This window comes from Penicillium solitum (assembly GCF_028829755.1).
Source record: "Penicillium solitum strain IBT 25940 chromosome Unknown utg000001l_segment0_segment0, whole genome shotgun sequence".
Classification (NCBI taxonomy): Eukaryota; Fungi; Ascomycota; class Eurotiomycetes; order Eurotiales; family Aspergillaceae; genus Penicillium; species Penicillium solitum.
In genome coordinates this window covers 1385891-1398669 of record NW_027072121.1, presented here as the reverse complement: position 1 = coordinate 1398669, position 12779 = coordinate 1385891, and the positions used below count along the sequence as shown (strand labels likewise).

Below are 12779 nucleotides of genomic sequence, written 5' to 3'. Positions count from 1 at the left end.
CATAGATACCGTCTTAAAGGGCGTGGCTCCCGGCTCAGACTGCTCTACTTGACTACAATATACTTGACTACCACCTCAGAATAGAGACGTGTGTGATTACGTCTACCGTGTCACCGAGGATCTACGTATATCCTAAACTACCCCCAAATCAACCATCAACAGATCAAAAGCCAACAAAGATGGAAACAATCCGCCGCACTCACGTTAAAGCCCTCGCCCACCGTGGCACAATCCAAGGCGTAACAATATCGACATTGTCTTCTCCTACCAGCCAAACCAAAGACCTCTGCCACTACTTTGGCGGCGTCCGATACGGCCTTGCCCCCGCCGAGCGCTGGCGCCGCGCTCAGCCTCTACCCGCATCCTTCACCTACGGCAGCGAAGAAGCACCGGGTCGTTGTGATGGGGGTGCGGGACTTTGTCCTCAACCGGGCTTTCTGAATATCTCGCCCGAGAACCCGGATGCGTGGAACGAGGATTGCTTTCAGTGTAATGTCTGGACGCCTATTGGGGAAACTCCTGAGGGGGGTTGGCCTGTTTTTGTTTTTATTCGTGAGTATTGTCCGCTTGAATCTAGGATATGCGGGTTTCGGACCTGGAATTGAGTGATAATATTCCGCATAAACCGTACTAACAGAAATTGTTCGACGCAGATGGCGGATGGCTTCAATTCGGTACGCCCAATTCATTCAATCCGGCAGCATTGATCGGCGAAGCCGATCTCAACTGCGTGGTCATGATGCCCGCATATCGGGTCAACCTATTCGGATTCCTATATTCATCCGAACTGGAGGAGGACGCAGCCACTGTCGACGAGACAGTTGGAAACCACGGATTCTGGGACCAGAGACTCGCACTGGAATGGACGAAAGAGAACATCCAGCTATTCGGCGGGAATCCAGAGACCATCACGATCTCCGGATATTCCGCAGGTGCCAACTCCGTCTTCCACCAACTAGCCTATGACCTCCGCCAACCAGACGCGAATTCCCTCATCCGCCAAGCCTGCATCTGGTCAAACAGTCCAGCAGTCCAGCCCAAGCAGCCAACCGAAACCCAAACCCAATTCAATCAACTCCTAACAGCCCTGGATATCCCCATCACCCTGTCAAATAGCGAGAAACTCACCCGTCTACGCGCATTGCCCGCAAAAACCCTCCTCGACAAAGCAAAAACAATCCCCCTCCACCAATTCCGCCCAACAACAGATACATCCTTCATCTCCCCATCCCTCTTCGCAACTCTGGATACTGGCGGCTTCGCTCGAAGCTTGCTAGCCCGCAATATCCGCATTATCATAGGCGAATGTAGCGACGAGCGGTTCCTCTACAGTACATGGTTCCCACCGACAGATAATACCCTCTCAGCACTACGCACCCGTCTCATCGCAGATTACCCGGAACACATCGTCGACGCTGTTATACCGCTGTATTACCCGGACGGTCGTCTACCTCCGCATTGCAAGAATTGGGACCAGGATGCGTGGGGGAGGATCTATGCTGATATGCAGGTTCATCAGATGCAGCGTGGTCTTGCGTATGCGCTGACAGAGAATGAGGATGGCGTCGATGCTTCGGCGTTGTTGTTTCGGTATCGGATTGAATGGCGGGCGAAGTGTGTGGAGGCGGTTTTGCCGGTTGAGTGGGGGGTTACGCATTCATCGGATTATCCGATTTGGTTCTTTGGGAATGGGGGGTTGTTGGGGGAGGGGGAGAAGGGGGTTGTGAAGAGGGCGTTTGTTGGGCCGTTAGGGAGGTTTGTTGCTGGGGAGGGGAACTTTGGATGGGGGACTTCTGGGGCTAGGGGGGTTAGGACGTTGAGGGAGGATGGGAGGGTTGAGATTGTGGAGGATGGGGATTGGGAGGAGGGTGTTAGGGTTTGGAAGGTGTTGAGGGATGCCGATAGAAGGTGAGTGTGATATGTATGTACTGCATATGTAAATATGTAGTATATCTATAGATACCTACCTAGGTAACTACCTAGGTACTATATATAGCTCTTTGATATTCTCAAGTTATATGCCAAGCTTTCCCCGCATTCTAATTACGTCAAGGCTCTCTGGGGTACATCATAGTACATAGTTACTTACCTAGGTAGTACATAGTTAGTAGGGAATAGTAGGAAATAGTCATAGTACATGGTCATAGCAGGTCATAATACATGTACTCGACAAGTATAATAAGTACCAACATAGTACTCCAGAAAATGTGCATAAGGAACTAGACCATTCCAGATCCCCACGGTGATTCACCATCGTGTTGCAACCCCAGTAACCTTCAGGTCTTATAAGGCAGCTTTCCCCCTCTTTGCCTTTCTCTGTATTACAAGTAATCATTTCTATTAATCCAAGTTAAACTTGGAAAATACTGCGGTAAGTTCCAATCCCCAAGAGGCAACTCGGAACAAGAATGACGTCGTCGACTCCCAACCCTTAAAACGATATCTCATACCTGTTATCTCCTTAGTTTCTTTAGCATCCTATACCTTTATATCTCACATCTACTAAATTCTCCTCCAAAGAACTAGGCCACACCCATCACGGATTACGCCATCTGCTTAGAAATCTCCAACATGTCTGACGACAATACCCGCCGCCACTGGCACGGAAACCCCGGCGACCGTCACCAGCACCTCAATGTCTGGATGAACGGCGGTGCCAAGAGCCCTAGTGGTCGCGCTGCGTGGGCAATGCCTAACACGGACAATAGAAGGGTAGGTCATTTGCCTCTTTGGATTTTTCTGTTTTCTTTATATACCATCCCCATATATCATTTCCCTTGGCACTGCATCACTACATCACTACATCACTACATCACTACTATTGCTACCCCTCTACCCCCTCTATCCGTCCATAACATATCATTTATCTATCCATACAACATCTCCAAACCCAATCTAACACCAAAATGAAGGACTCCAATACCTCCACCTCCTCAGACGGAAACAAACAAACCGAAGGCACCGCACCGAACCCCCCAACTCTAGCTGAACGTCGTCGGAGCTCAGCCGGCTCTTCCGGCGGTCTCTTCTCGAATCTGAATACACAAAAGCGTGAATCTACAAACGCGGATATGGCTACCCGTCGCGCGAGCTGGAATGAACAGGCTGCTAAGGGAGGCATGTTCTCGAAGTGGTGGGAGGGATACACCCGGGGAAGTGGTAGCAAGTAGCTTTTGTTTCTGCCTTTTGCATCTGTTGTGTGCTTGGGTGATTTGTATACTTGAATATCGGGGTTGGGTTTGGAGATGGAGATGGAAATTGGGAAAACATGAAAAAAACAAAACAGAAGGGGTAATGGGATTTGGAGTGTTTTTTTCTTGTTTCAGTTTCGTGCTTCTATGAATTTTCATGAATTTTATGATCATTTCTATTTTGTTTCTTTGATTAAGGGCTTTGCTTCTTGTCTTTTTCTCTTCTCTACGCTTCTAGCATGTCGATGTCCTGAAAAATAACACGAAGATGTCTTGAGAATCCGCCTAGACATCTAGTGATGCGTTGATATCTTCTTTGAGCAGAGGTTACCTTTGATCTAATGTCAATTCATACAAAGATACTTAGTCTACTCCGTTCCTCCAATCTTTAATCGACCACCGATTTGATCTAGATGACGACTACTGCTGATTCGAGACATGATAAATTTACAATTATAAAATATAATTCAGCAAAAGCTATGTACTCTGATTACAAATGCGAAAAGGAATACCATGGTATTGAATTGGGAATCCCAAAGCCCAACTTGGCACTATATCATCCCATAGTTGTCTCCCAACCTTTCTCAATCATAACATCGACCCAATAAGCATCATCATCCCCGGCATCCAATCTCCTCCAGACCTCATTAACCAATTTCAAACATACATGAATTGGTTTTGGGGGCAGAACATGCAAAAAAGACGTTAGCCGGCCGAGGATGAACTTGCGCGTGCGCGAGACTTCAATGGCCTCCATTGAGATGGTAGGTGTTTGATTCGGGTTGTTACTATCGTTATCGACACCTTCTGAATAACCTCCGCCATTCCGGGGTTGAGCGCCTGCGTTTGTGGTCAGACGCGGGAGACGGAGCTCTGAGCAGGATGCTACTAGGAGGAATGGCTGGAGACAGCGGGTGCGTGATTCCAGGGGTATAGTTTTTAGCCGGGAGAGGGTTGTCACGGCGAACTCGGTGAGCCAGTTGCTGTATAGTGCTTCTGGGGTTGGGGTTTGTTGGGCGTCTGGTGATGGCGGGGATGGTAGATTGTGAGGGGAATTGCGGTAGAGATTGTGAGGGGACGATCTTGTGGATGGCGAAGGGGCGTTGTGTTGAGAATTGGTGGTTTGTCCTGTTGCTGGATTGGGGTCGCCGAATCCAGCTGACAGGTTCATGCTGTCGAGGTCGATTGGGAAGAATGGGTCGCGGGGCACTGGATCGGCGTTGCCGGGGTATTGGGGTGATGTGGATGTTGGAGCGGGGAGACGGTTGTGTAGTAGGTCTGGGAAGACGCGGTATAGCTGCATGAGGCCGACGCATCGGTACGCTTCGGCCATTGTGAGGAGGTGCCATACTGGTGTATCGTCGTCGCCGGGACTGACGATCTCGGCCTCGGAGGGATGGGCGAGTCCCAAGAGGCGTTCTTCTAGTTCGCGGGCTTTCTCAATTGCTAATTGTGCACGGGTGATATCATCTTGGGAGGTGAATCGCCTTGAGTGGATGCGCTTTCGCTCACGGCGAATGAGTTGCCCGACCTCGTGTACAGTGAACTGAGTGTCGCGCGCGATGCCGGTCCATGGGTGTGGGACTCGTTGTAGAACGAAGGACTCGCCCATAGATGAAGTGTTTCGCGAATTGTCAGATAGGACCATGGTGTCATTATCTGCGACGAAGGAAAGCAGCATCTCCCAGTAGATGAGAGCTTCTTCGAAGAACCGGTAGTTATTGCTGTCGTTCTTAGGGAAGCTGGAGCTAGAGTTGTGCGATGATGAAGCGAGGGTATTGAGCTGCTTGCGGAGTAGATTGAAAAATGATATACCCAAGTCACTTGGGTCATGCCAACTAGCCGTCTGTCCGAGCATTAGCAGCGCCAGCAGAGACTTGTCGTCTATTACTGCCTCGCGCGTGATTATTTCAACAGCCTCATCACGCATTCTTCGGCCCATGGGACCGAACTGGGGAAATTCGGTGACCAGTGTTGCAGCAGCCATGCTTTGCATTGTTCGACACATTGCTAGTGAAGAACCCCAAAGACGGGATACTGTGGTTCGGAATGGGTTCATCTGGCTGTCATAGCTAGAGAACAATGCTGCCACTTCTTTGAAATAGTACTCGATCAAGGTCCATGACGGATTATTCAGTGGACGAGACATTGACATGAAGTTATGTGGTGCAGAGCGATGTGATGCAGGAGGATAACTGCGCACAATGGCCGAAGGTGAGAAGTCTCGGTAAACCTTGTCAGTCTGTTCCTCACTTGGTGTTGGTCCGATAAGTGACAGAAAATGTGACAGATCCACACCGATATCTTCTGACTGTTCAAAGTCATGGAAAGCGTCTCTTTGGAGTGTGAAAGACGACGTTGCCGCCGCCATTGGGGACGGCGAGCATAGATCCGTCAGTTCGGGTAAAGACCCATGGCCTGAATGTTCCCATAGATTGTCACATAGAGGAGTTCGTTCATCTAGGACAAAATTCGAAGGACCTGGTTCATGCGTCGGTTCAAAAGTTGAATCATCCGGCAAAGCATCGTCGATTTGGTTTGCAGTCGAGGCAGCGGGACTCGGGGTTCTCACCTCCGAGATTGATGCCGCTACAGCAGGACTAGACTGCTCATAATTGGTAACCCAGCGCAGGGATTGTGCATATCCAGGGCAACGGACGCCTAAGCGGGTACAGCGAGTGCAGTGAGGTTTCTCTTCGCCGCATTTGACCTGTGCATGTTAGTGATACTCCGATTTTCGGGGGGAAACGGGAAACACCAACTCGTTTACTCTTGCATCTTGCACAGCCATTTCTAGATTTCTTAACGCGGCGCATTATAAAGCATAGAGAAGATGAATCTGAGAAGATCCGACAGGATCCAAGATGCGGAGTATAGGCCGAGGGAAAAAACCGTGCGGGGAGTCACAATGGGCCTTATCGAGATAAACGGGATTCTTTTGCCTCTTTGGGTCGAATAGGTGAAATGGGAGAAATGACTGGCTTGACTATATAATATATATATTATCTAGGTATATGGAGGACTATATCAAGTATCTAGAGAGTATATACTATATACATGGACATGGTAAAATAAAAATAAAACAAACTACGGAGTAGTCCAGGGTTGCTTCGACAGGGAAAATATCGATGACTCAGCGGTTTCGGGGTTGTGAATGGGCCGGGGGGCTCTGTGCTTGGTAATTGGGGTACTTCCCCGGGGCCAAGATTATATCAAAATGAGAACCCTGGTTTGATATTTACATCTACACCACACTCGATCATGAGACTTCTAGTGCAAAGCAAGGTAAATAATTGTCACAAATGAGCATTTCCATAGGTCTAACACCAAGATAGGCAATCTCAACGAGACTTTTTCAAAGACTTGCAACTGTCAACCCAGTGGTGATCCTGGCTAATGCCCTGATATTCACCCCAAATCTCCGTACAAATCCAATTGAAAGGCCTCAATTGCCGAAGAATTTTGGCAGAAGTGTCTTTGCTCGCGAATTTCACTCAACTCCTATCACAATGGCAAGCTCCTCCGAAATCAAGCGGACTTTGACACCAACCCTCCTTGATGACGTACACAAGTTGTGGTTTGATCATCTGAGCTGCGACGAGGCACTCGTCCTACCCGGATGGAGTGATATGGGGAAGTGGTTCTCTCAAGACGAGGCTTTCGACAAGGCCTGCGTGTAAGTGACCATTTATCTCCTTAATTCGATCCCAAATTAGAAGACTAACGAGTTAAAATAGCACCCAGTTCCGCCCTGCTCTGGAAACAATTGTTGACTCCGGAACATCAGCCTCGGACATTCTATCTGCAGTGAACCCATCCTCCCCGATGGATTGGCTCAGCTTGATTATTCTACTTGACCAGATTCCCCGCAATTCCTACCGGGGAGCCGAGTCAAAGCTAGTGTTTGGGCGCTTTGACCCATTAGCCGAGGAGATTGCCCTTCAAGCAATTAAAGAAGGGATACCTACACAGTCGCCGTATTTCAAGTATCGAATGGCGTATCGTACTTGGTTCCATATGCCCCTTATGCATTCGGAAAGCTTGGCGGTGCACGAGCAAGCTGTCACAGTGCACGAGGATATAGCCAGAGATTTGAATGAACTTCTGGCTAGGGACGCATCAACTCTTACGGAAGAGGAAAGAAAATGCCACGGTGTTCTATCCGAGCAGGCGGAGGCGGTCCAGACATTCTTGAGCAATAATTCTGACTTTGAAAAGAAGCACAAAGTGATCATTGAGAGGTTTGGACGATACCCCCATCGGAACAAGGCACTGGGGAGAGTGTCTACCCCGGAGGAAATTGAATACCTGAACAATGGCGGGGAGACATTTGGTGGTAGCTCAAATTGAGCTTGTATATATTCACGAGACACATACCTAAATAGGTAGTCCTACTGTACAATATTGATCTATAGGAAGAGCCAGTCTCAACAGACCAAAGCGGCGTTGAATTGTTATTTGGTAATAGAAATTGGCGACCCTCCAAGTCTACATTCCAATGAACAATTTAGAATACCATCTGAAAGCAGTAGGTGAGCACATGCCTCTTCACCCCTTCACCCCTTGATAGCTCGCCTGACCCCTTTCCTGTTTAGACGGAGGCCACATACCTCTATGCTAAGGTGTCTTGGTTTGACTCGAGGGGTAGGGGTTTGACGGTGGAACATAGACCCTCCTCATCTCATCCGATGGAGATAGAACTCCGGGGGTGAGATAATGGAATTTGCTCTTTTTTCCAAATCCATAGCATTAGGCAGACTCAAAATCGAATTTGTCTCAGGATAACACCTGCCTAGGTGAGGCTGAGGTGTACATAGACAAACAATTAAACCTCATGCCGGTTTCAGTTATGCGAAACCATATAACCACAACACCGCATCTGTATTTTGTTACAGAGAATTCGATTTCTAAGATGGTGTTTCTAGCTTCCATCTTCTTGACCAACAACAGGCCTGCCCTAAGCACGAAAAGCACAATTAAAAATCACAGCTGGACTCTCAACTGTTGTCAACTAGAAGACTTGGATTCGGGAAGGGTGAATCGGAGGCAACAATGTGCATTTTCGTCTCCCCAGCTCTCATTTATTCATTATGATCATCGCACGCCAATCCTCTGTCAGGCCATTCATTTTCTCACTCTTGGCCGTGTCAGTGACATCGTCCAAAGTGCTTCATCTCCTCCAACATGCCTCTTCTCTCCCTGGTGGCCAATTTGTGCTCTATTTTCCGACATTCTTTATCCTTGAGACTCTTCTATGCACAGCCGCGTGGGCTCTGCTATTCAAGTTTACGGGTGTAAAGTCCTTTTTAGGCACTGCGGTGACAGTGGCCATAACGTGAGTACTTCAATCTACTTTTACTAGCTATAGTCAATCAAGATTTTAACCGTTACAGATCTCTGAGCTTCGTCTTGTCCTCATCACAAATCGGCTTCTATTTTGTCACTGGCAGTGAGATCCGCTGGGATGCAGCCACAGCCGTGGGAAACGACCCGGAAGGGAGAAAGCTGATGCTCAGCGGGTTGAGGTCATTTTTGGGTGCTGCAGGCACCCTTCTTCTGATCTCATGGCTGCTCAAGCATTGGACATACATTCTCATAGACCATTGGATGTCTGCGCTGTTTAGCGCAAAACCCGAAAAGGCAGACGAAGAAGGCATCATGATCACTCCCCAAAGAAAGTCACGGGCAGCGCGACTCACTCAATTTTGGACAGTATGTGCTGTGGTAGTCATTGGACTCTTGCGCTTGAATCGGCCACAGGTCCCCTACAAGCACATGTCTGAAACTATCCCATTTAGCTTTTTCCGGGCTTTGGGTTCGAGGCCTGCTGAGATGCATCAGGCTGGAGACCAAGCATTTCCATTTGCGGACCTGATTGATGAGCCGTACTGGGAAGGCTCACACGATCACTTCAAGGGTTGGACCCCGGGGAAGCCAGACTCCAATGCCAAAACAGATCAGCCAGTATGGTCGTATGGAAATCTACCACCAGGATTCAAGCGGTGGAGTGATAGACAGTCCGGCAGAGACGGAGACGAAGGAGACAGTGTTACTCTGGATGGGAACCGGACTTCTCGGGATAACATTTATAGCCCCGTGGATGACCCTCTTCGAATCACCAACCTCGACCGTGAAATGCTTGAGCCCGTAGCTCGGGCTCTCAAAGACCATAAAGTTCCCATTACACATGTCGTGCTTGTGTTGATGGAAAGTGCTCGGAAGGACATATTCCCATTCAAGGCAGGGTCACATCTGCACGAGGAGATTCTATCTTCCTACAATACCAAAGATCCCGAAGTCCTCCAAGGGGTCAACGCCAAATTGTCACATTTGACGCCAAACGCAGAGAAGTTGACCGGTGAGACGAGCGGATTTTCGACAAATAACAACATGTCTAGCCCCTCCAGTAGTGGGTGGAATGATACGACGGAACCAGGAATGGGTGGCATCAATGTCAATGGCATCCTCACTGGCAGCAGTCTATCGTTCAAAAGCGCAGTCATGAACTACTGCGGTACGGGCCCACTGCCGGTGAACTTCATGGATGAGGTCAACGCCCAGAATTATCAGCCGTGTATCATGCAGATCTTTGAATTGTTCAACCAACTCAAGGAGAACTCGACTAAGAAGGGTACAATGAACCATAAGCCTGAGACTGGGCTTGAGCACATCCATGATCGAAACTGGAGCTCTGTGTTCTTGCAGTCCATCACAGGATTGTATGACGAGCAAGATAAGCTCAACAATCAGATGGGGTTTCAAAAATCCATCTATCGCGAAGACATTGGCCAGCAAAGTGCTAAACATTATCACGAGGGCATGGAGGAAATCAATTACTTTGGGTAAGCATATTATTACCCCGCTGACGGGGGACTATCCCATACCATCCGCACTCAGATTGCTTATACATTACCTAGATACCCGGAGTACGAGATATACCCATATCTGCGAGATGTGGTGAACAATACAATTGAGAATAACGAACGACTTTTCCTGTCCCATTTCACGAGCACAACCCATCACCCATGGGGCACGCCCGCAGCATACCACCAAGAGCAATACTTTGCCGCAGACGGTCTCATGACGAAGCACGAGGACATCAACAAGTATTTGAACGCAGTCCGATACGTGGACACATGGCTTGGCGATATGATGAAGGTCCTCGACGAAGCTGGGATTGCAAACGAGACATTAGTTGTATTCGTGGGAGACCAGTATGTTGCACAGCTCGACAGAACAACCAGATAACCATATACTAATTCGAAACAGTGGCCAGGCGTTCCCCGAAGACGCACCAGTCTCCGGTACCTATGAGAACGGACATATCAGCAATTTCCGTATTCCTCTCGTTTTCCGACACCCGCTATTGCCCGCACTCCAAATCACAGCAAATGCAACCTCGATGTCTGTCGTCCCGACCATTCTCGATCTACTCGTGAACTCGGGCTCGTTGAATGAGATGGACTCTAGTGCGGCTCTTGACCTGATGAATGAATACGAAGGACAGTCGCTGGTGCGCCCGTACCAAGCTACCCACAATGGCCGACAGGCATGGAACTTTGGCATTATCAACCCTGGTGGTACAATGCTCAGTGTTGGGTCTGCGGCGGTCCCGTATCGACTCATATTGCCGCTCGCCGAGGACTTTGAGTACATTTTCTCTGATCTAGACACCGACCCGGACGAGTTGAGTCCATTGCGTGGGTGGTCCCTCGAGGAGTTGATCGGTCGTGTACAAAGGAAACATGGGAACAAAGCCGGGAAGTGGCTGGTAGACGCGGAGAAAGTGGGAAAATGGTGGATTGAGGAGCAGAAAAGACTATGGAATCACCAATAATAGTAATATAATAATGCAAATATTTCTTTTTCAAATATCAGCCCAAGAAAAAAGAAAAAAAGAAGCAAAAAAGAAGAATAGGAAGAGAAGCAGGTTCCCTCGATATTGTTCGGTTTCTTTGTTTCCGCCTGAGGCAGACACACCCGCCCCACCTCCACCTCACGTTTTATATTCGCAGCATTTCTCGTGAATTCGGTCGTTTATTTGGGCAATTCTCTTTTCAACAGGAGTTTGATTGATTGACATTGCACACTTTGACCTCGACAGCGCAGCGCATTAGTCGTGAGACCCAAATCCGGACTCATCCTGTGCATCCGACCCCTGTACCCCACCATTTGATTGCATCCCGGCAATTATTCCTCCACTCTTAAGCTTCTCACTGCAATATCCACCGGCAAATCATGGAGGGAACATATTCCACCGATCCCGAATGGGCGTCTGTCACCCCAATTGATCTGGATGATGGCTCGAGCTCGGGTGCCATGCCACTGGCGACCATCGCCTACCCAGACGAGTACCTCGAGGCGACCTCGTATTTGCGTGCCGTGATGGCCGCGAACGAGATGTCTGAGCGGGCGTTGAACTTGACCAGAGATGTGATCTCGATGAATCCTGCGCATTACACTGTATGGTAAGTTTGCTAGTAATAGCTCACTTGTGACATGCCATATCAATATCTGACATTTTATACAGGATCTACCGAGCAAAGATTCTATTTGCATTGGAGAAGGACCTGAATGAAGAATTGAGCTGGCTGAACGATGTTTCATTGAAGTATCTGAAAAACTATCAAATTTGGTATGTCGACAAGCACCCGACAAGCACCAACACCAGAAAAGCCATGAAAGAAAAAGCCAAGAAAAGTGAAATATCAAAAACAAAACTAATAACCAAAACAGGCACCACCGCCAAGTCCTGCTATCCTCAAAAGCACACTTCCCAACCTTCCCACCCAAAGAAGCAGACTTCCTAATGGAGATGTTCGCCCAAGACTCCAAAAACTACCACGTATGGACCTACCGCCACTGGCTCGTGCGGCACTTCAAACTATGGGACCAACCACGCGAACTCGAAGACGTGGAATTCCTCCTGAAAGCCGATGTGCGCAACAACTCCGCCTGGAACCACCGGTACATGCTCCGGTTCGGGCCGCGGGACACATCGGCCCCCGACGCGGGCATGGTGAATGCGGGTGATCTTTCGACCGCCCCGGCCGAGAAGGGAAGGCTGTCTGTTGTCGATGAAGACATGATTGATGGCGAGTTGAAGTTTGCCCAGGAGGCTATCCTGCGTGCGCCGGAGAACCGGAGCCCGTGGTGGTATGCGCGTGGTGTGCTGAGGGCTGCTGGGCGTGGATTGGGAGAGTGGGAGGAGTTTGTTAGTGGGTTTGTTTCGGAGGGGGCTGTTAAGAGTTCGCATGCTGTTGAGTGGTTGGCGGATGTCTTTGCTGAGGGGAACGGGAAGGAGGCGGATGCTGTGAGGATGTTGACGATGTTGAAGGAGGAGTTTGATCCTATTCGAAAGAATTATTGGGATTATCGTATTCGGAAGTTGGATCAGGCTGTGGCTTGATTTAAGAAGGCATTGCATCTGTCACCGTTGTATGAATGGTGGAAAATGCGTGGTGCTGGACCACTTCTATCGGAATAATTCAAAGTTTTTCGAGTGTCTTGGATGTTTTATTGAAAAGTATTGCGTCTAAATGAGATGCCTTTTTGAAGTAAAATATCCCTGCATACGTTGTATGATCG

General features: G+C 48.8%; 6 protein-coding genes across 6 annotated transcripts; 5 read left to right on the top strand and 1 right to left on the bottom strand.

Moving 5' to 3' along the window:
- Window positions 1-179: 179 nt before the first annotated feature.
- On the top strand, window positions 180-1906 carry N7455_000567 (putative carboxylesterase; the record flags this gene model as incomplete). The annotated part of the gene is made up of 2 exons (XM_040952192.2): window positions 180-552; window positions 654-1906. Coding segments are annotated over 2 exons (1626 nt in total), but the record flags the coding sequence as incomplete, so codon positions are not given.
- A 665-nt stretch (window positions 1907-2571) lies between these two features.
- N7455_000566 (uncharacterized protein) lies at window positions 2572-3170 on the top strand (the record flags this gene model as incomplete). The annotated part of the gene is made up of 2 exons (XM_040952389.2): window positions 2572-2712; window positions 2913-3170. The coding sequence occupies 2 exons, from the start codon at window positions 2572-2574 to the stop codon at window positions 3168-3170; spliced, it is 399 nt and encodes a 132-aa protein (XP_040817247.2).
- Window positions 3171-3747: 577 nt separating this feature from the next.
- Window positions 3748-5982, bottom strand: N7455_000565 (Zn(II)2Cys6 transcription factor; the record flags this gene model as incomplete). The annotated part of the gene is made up of 2 exons (XM_040952224.2): window positions 3748-5901; window positions 5962-5982. The coding sequence occupies 2 exons, from the start codon at window positions 5980-5982 to the stop codon at window positions 3748-3750; spliced, it is 2175 nt and encodes a 724-aa protein (XP_040817168.2).
- A 461-nt stretch (window positions 5983-6443) lies between these two features.
- On the top strand, window positions 6444-7541 carry N7455_000564 (DUF924 family protein; the record flags this gene model as incomplete). Its single annotated transcript, XM_040952233.2, has 3 exons — window positions 6444-6476; window positions 6527-6867; window positions 6929-7541. Exons 1-3 carry the CDS (start codon window positions 6453-6455, stop codon window positions 7539-7541), a joined length of 978 nt encoding a protein of 325 aa, XP_040817187.2. The 5' UTR covers window positions 6444-6452.
- A 740-nt stretch (window positions 7542-8281) lies between these two features.
- Window positions 8282-11028, top strand: N7455_000563 (uncharacterized protein; the record flags this gene model as incomplete). The annotated part of the gene is made up of 4 exons (XM_040952433.2): window positions 8282-8526; window positions 8585-10033; window positions 10109-10405; window positions 10461-11028. The coding sequence occupies 4 exons, from the start codon at window positions 8282-8284 to the stop codon at window positions 11026-11028; spliced, it is 2559 nt and encodes an 852-aa protein (XP_040817495.2).
- Window positions 11029-11301: 273 nt separating this feature from the next.
- Window positions 11302-12727, top strand: ramB (bifunctional protein farnesyltransferase/protein geranylgeranyltransferase). The gene is made up of 3 exons (XM_040952221.2): window positions 11302-11659; window positions 11722-11826; window positions 11928-12727. The coding sequence occupies exons 1-3, from the start codon at window positions 11430-11432 to the stop codon at window positions 12598-12600; spliced, it is 1008 nt and encodes a 335-aa protein (XP_040817370.2). The 5' UTR covers window positions 11302-11429; the 3' UTR covers window positions 12601-12727.
- The last annotated feature ends 52 nt before the right edge of the window (window positions 12728-12779 follow it).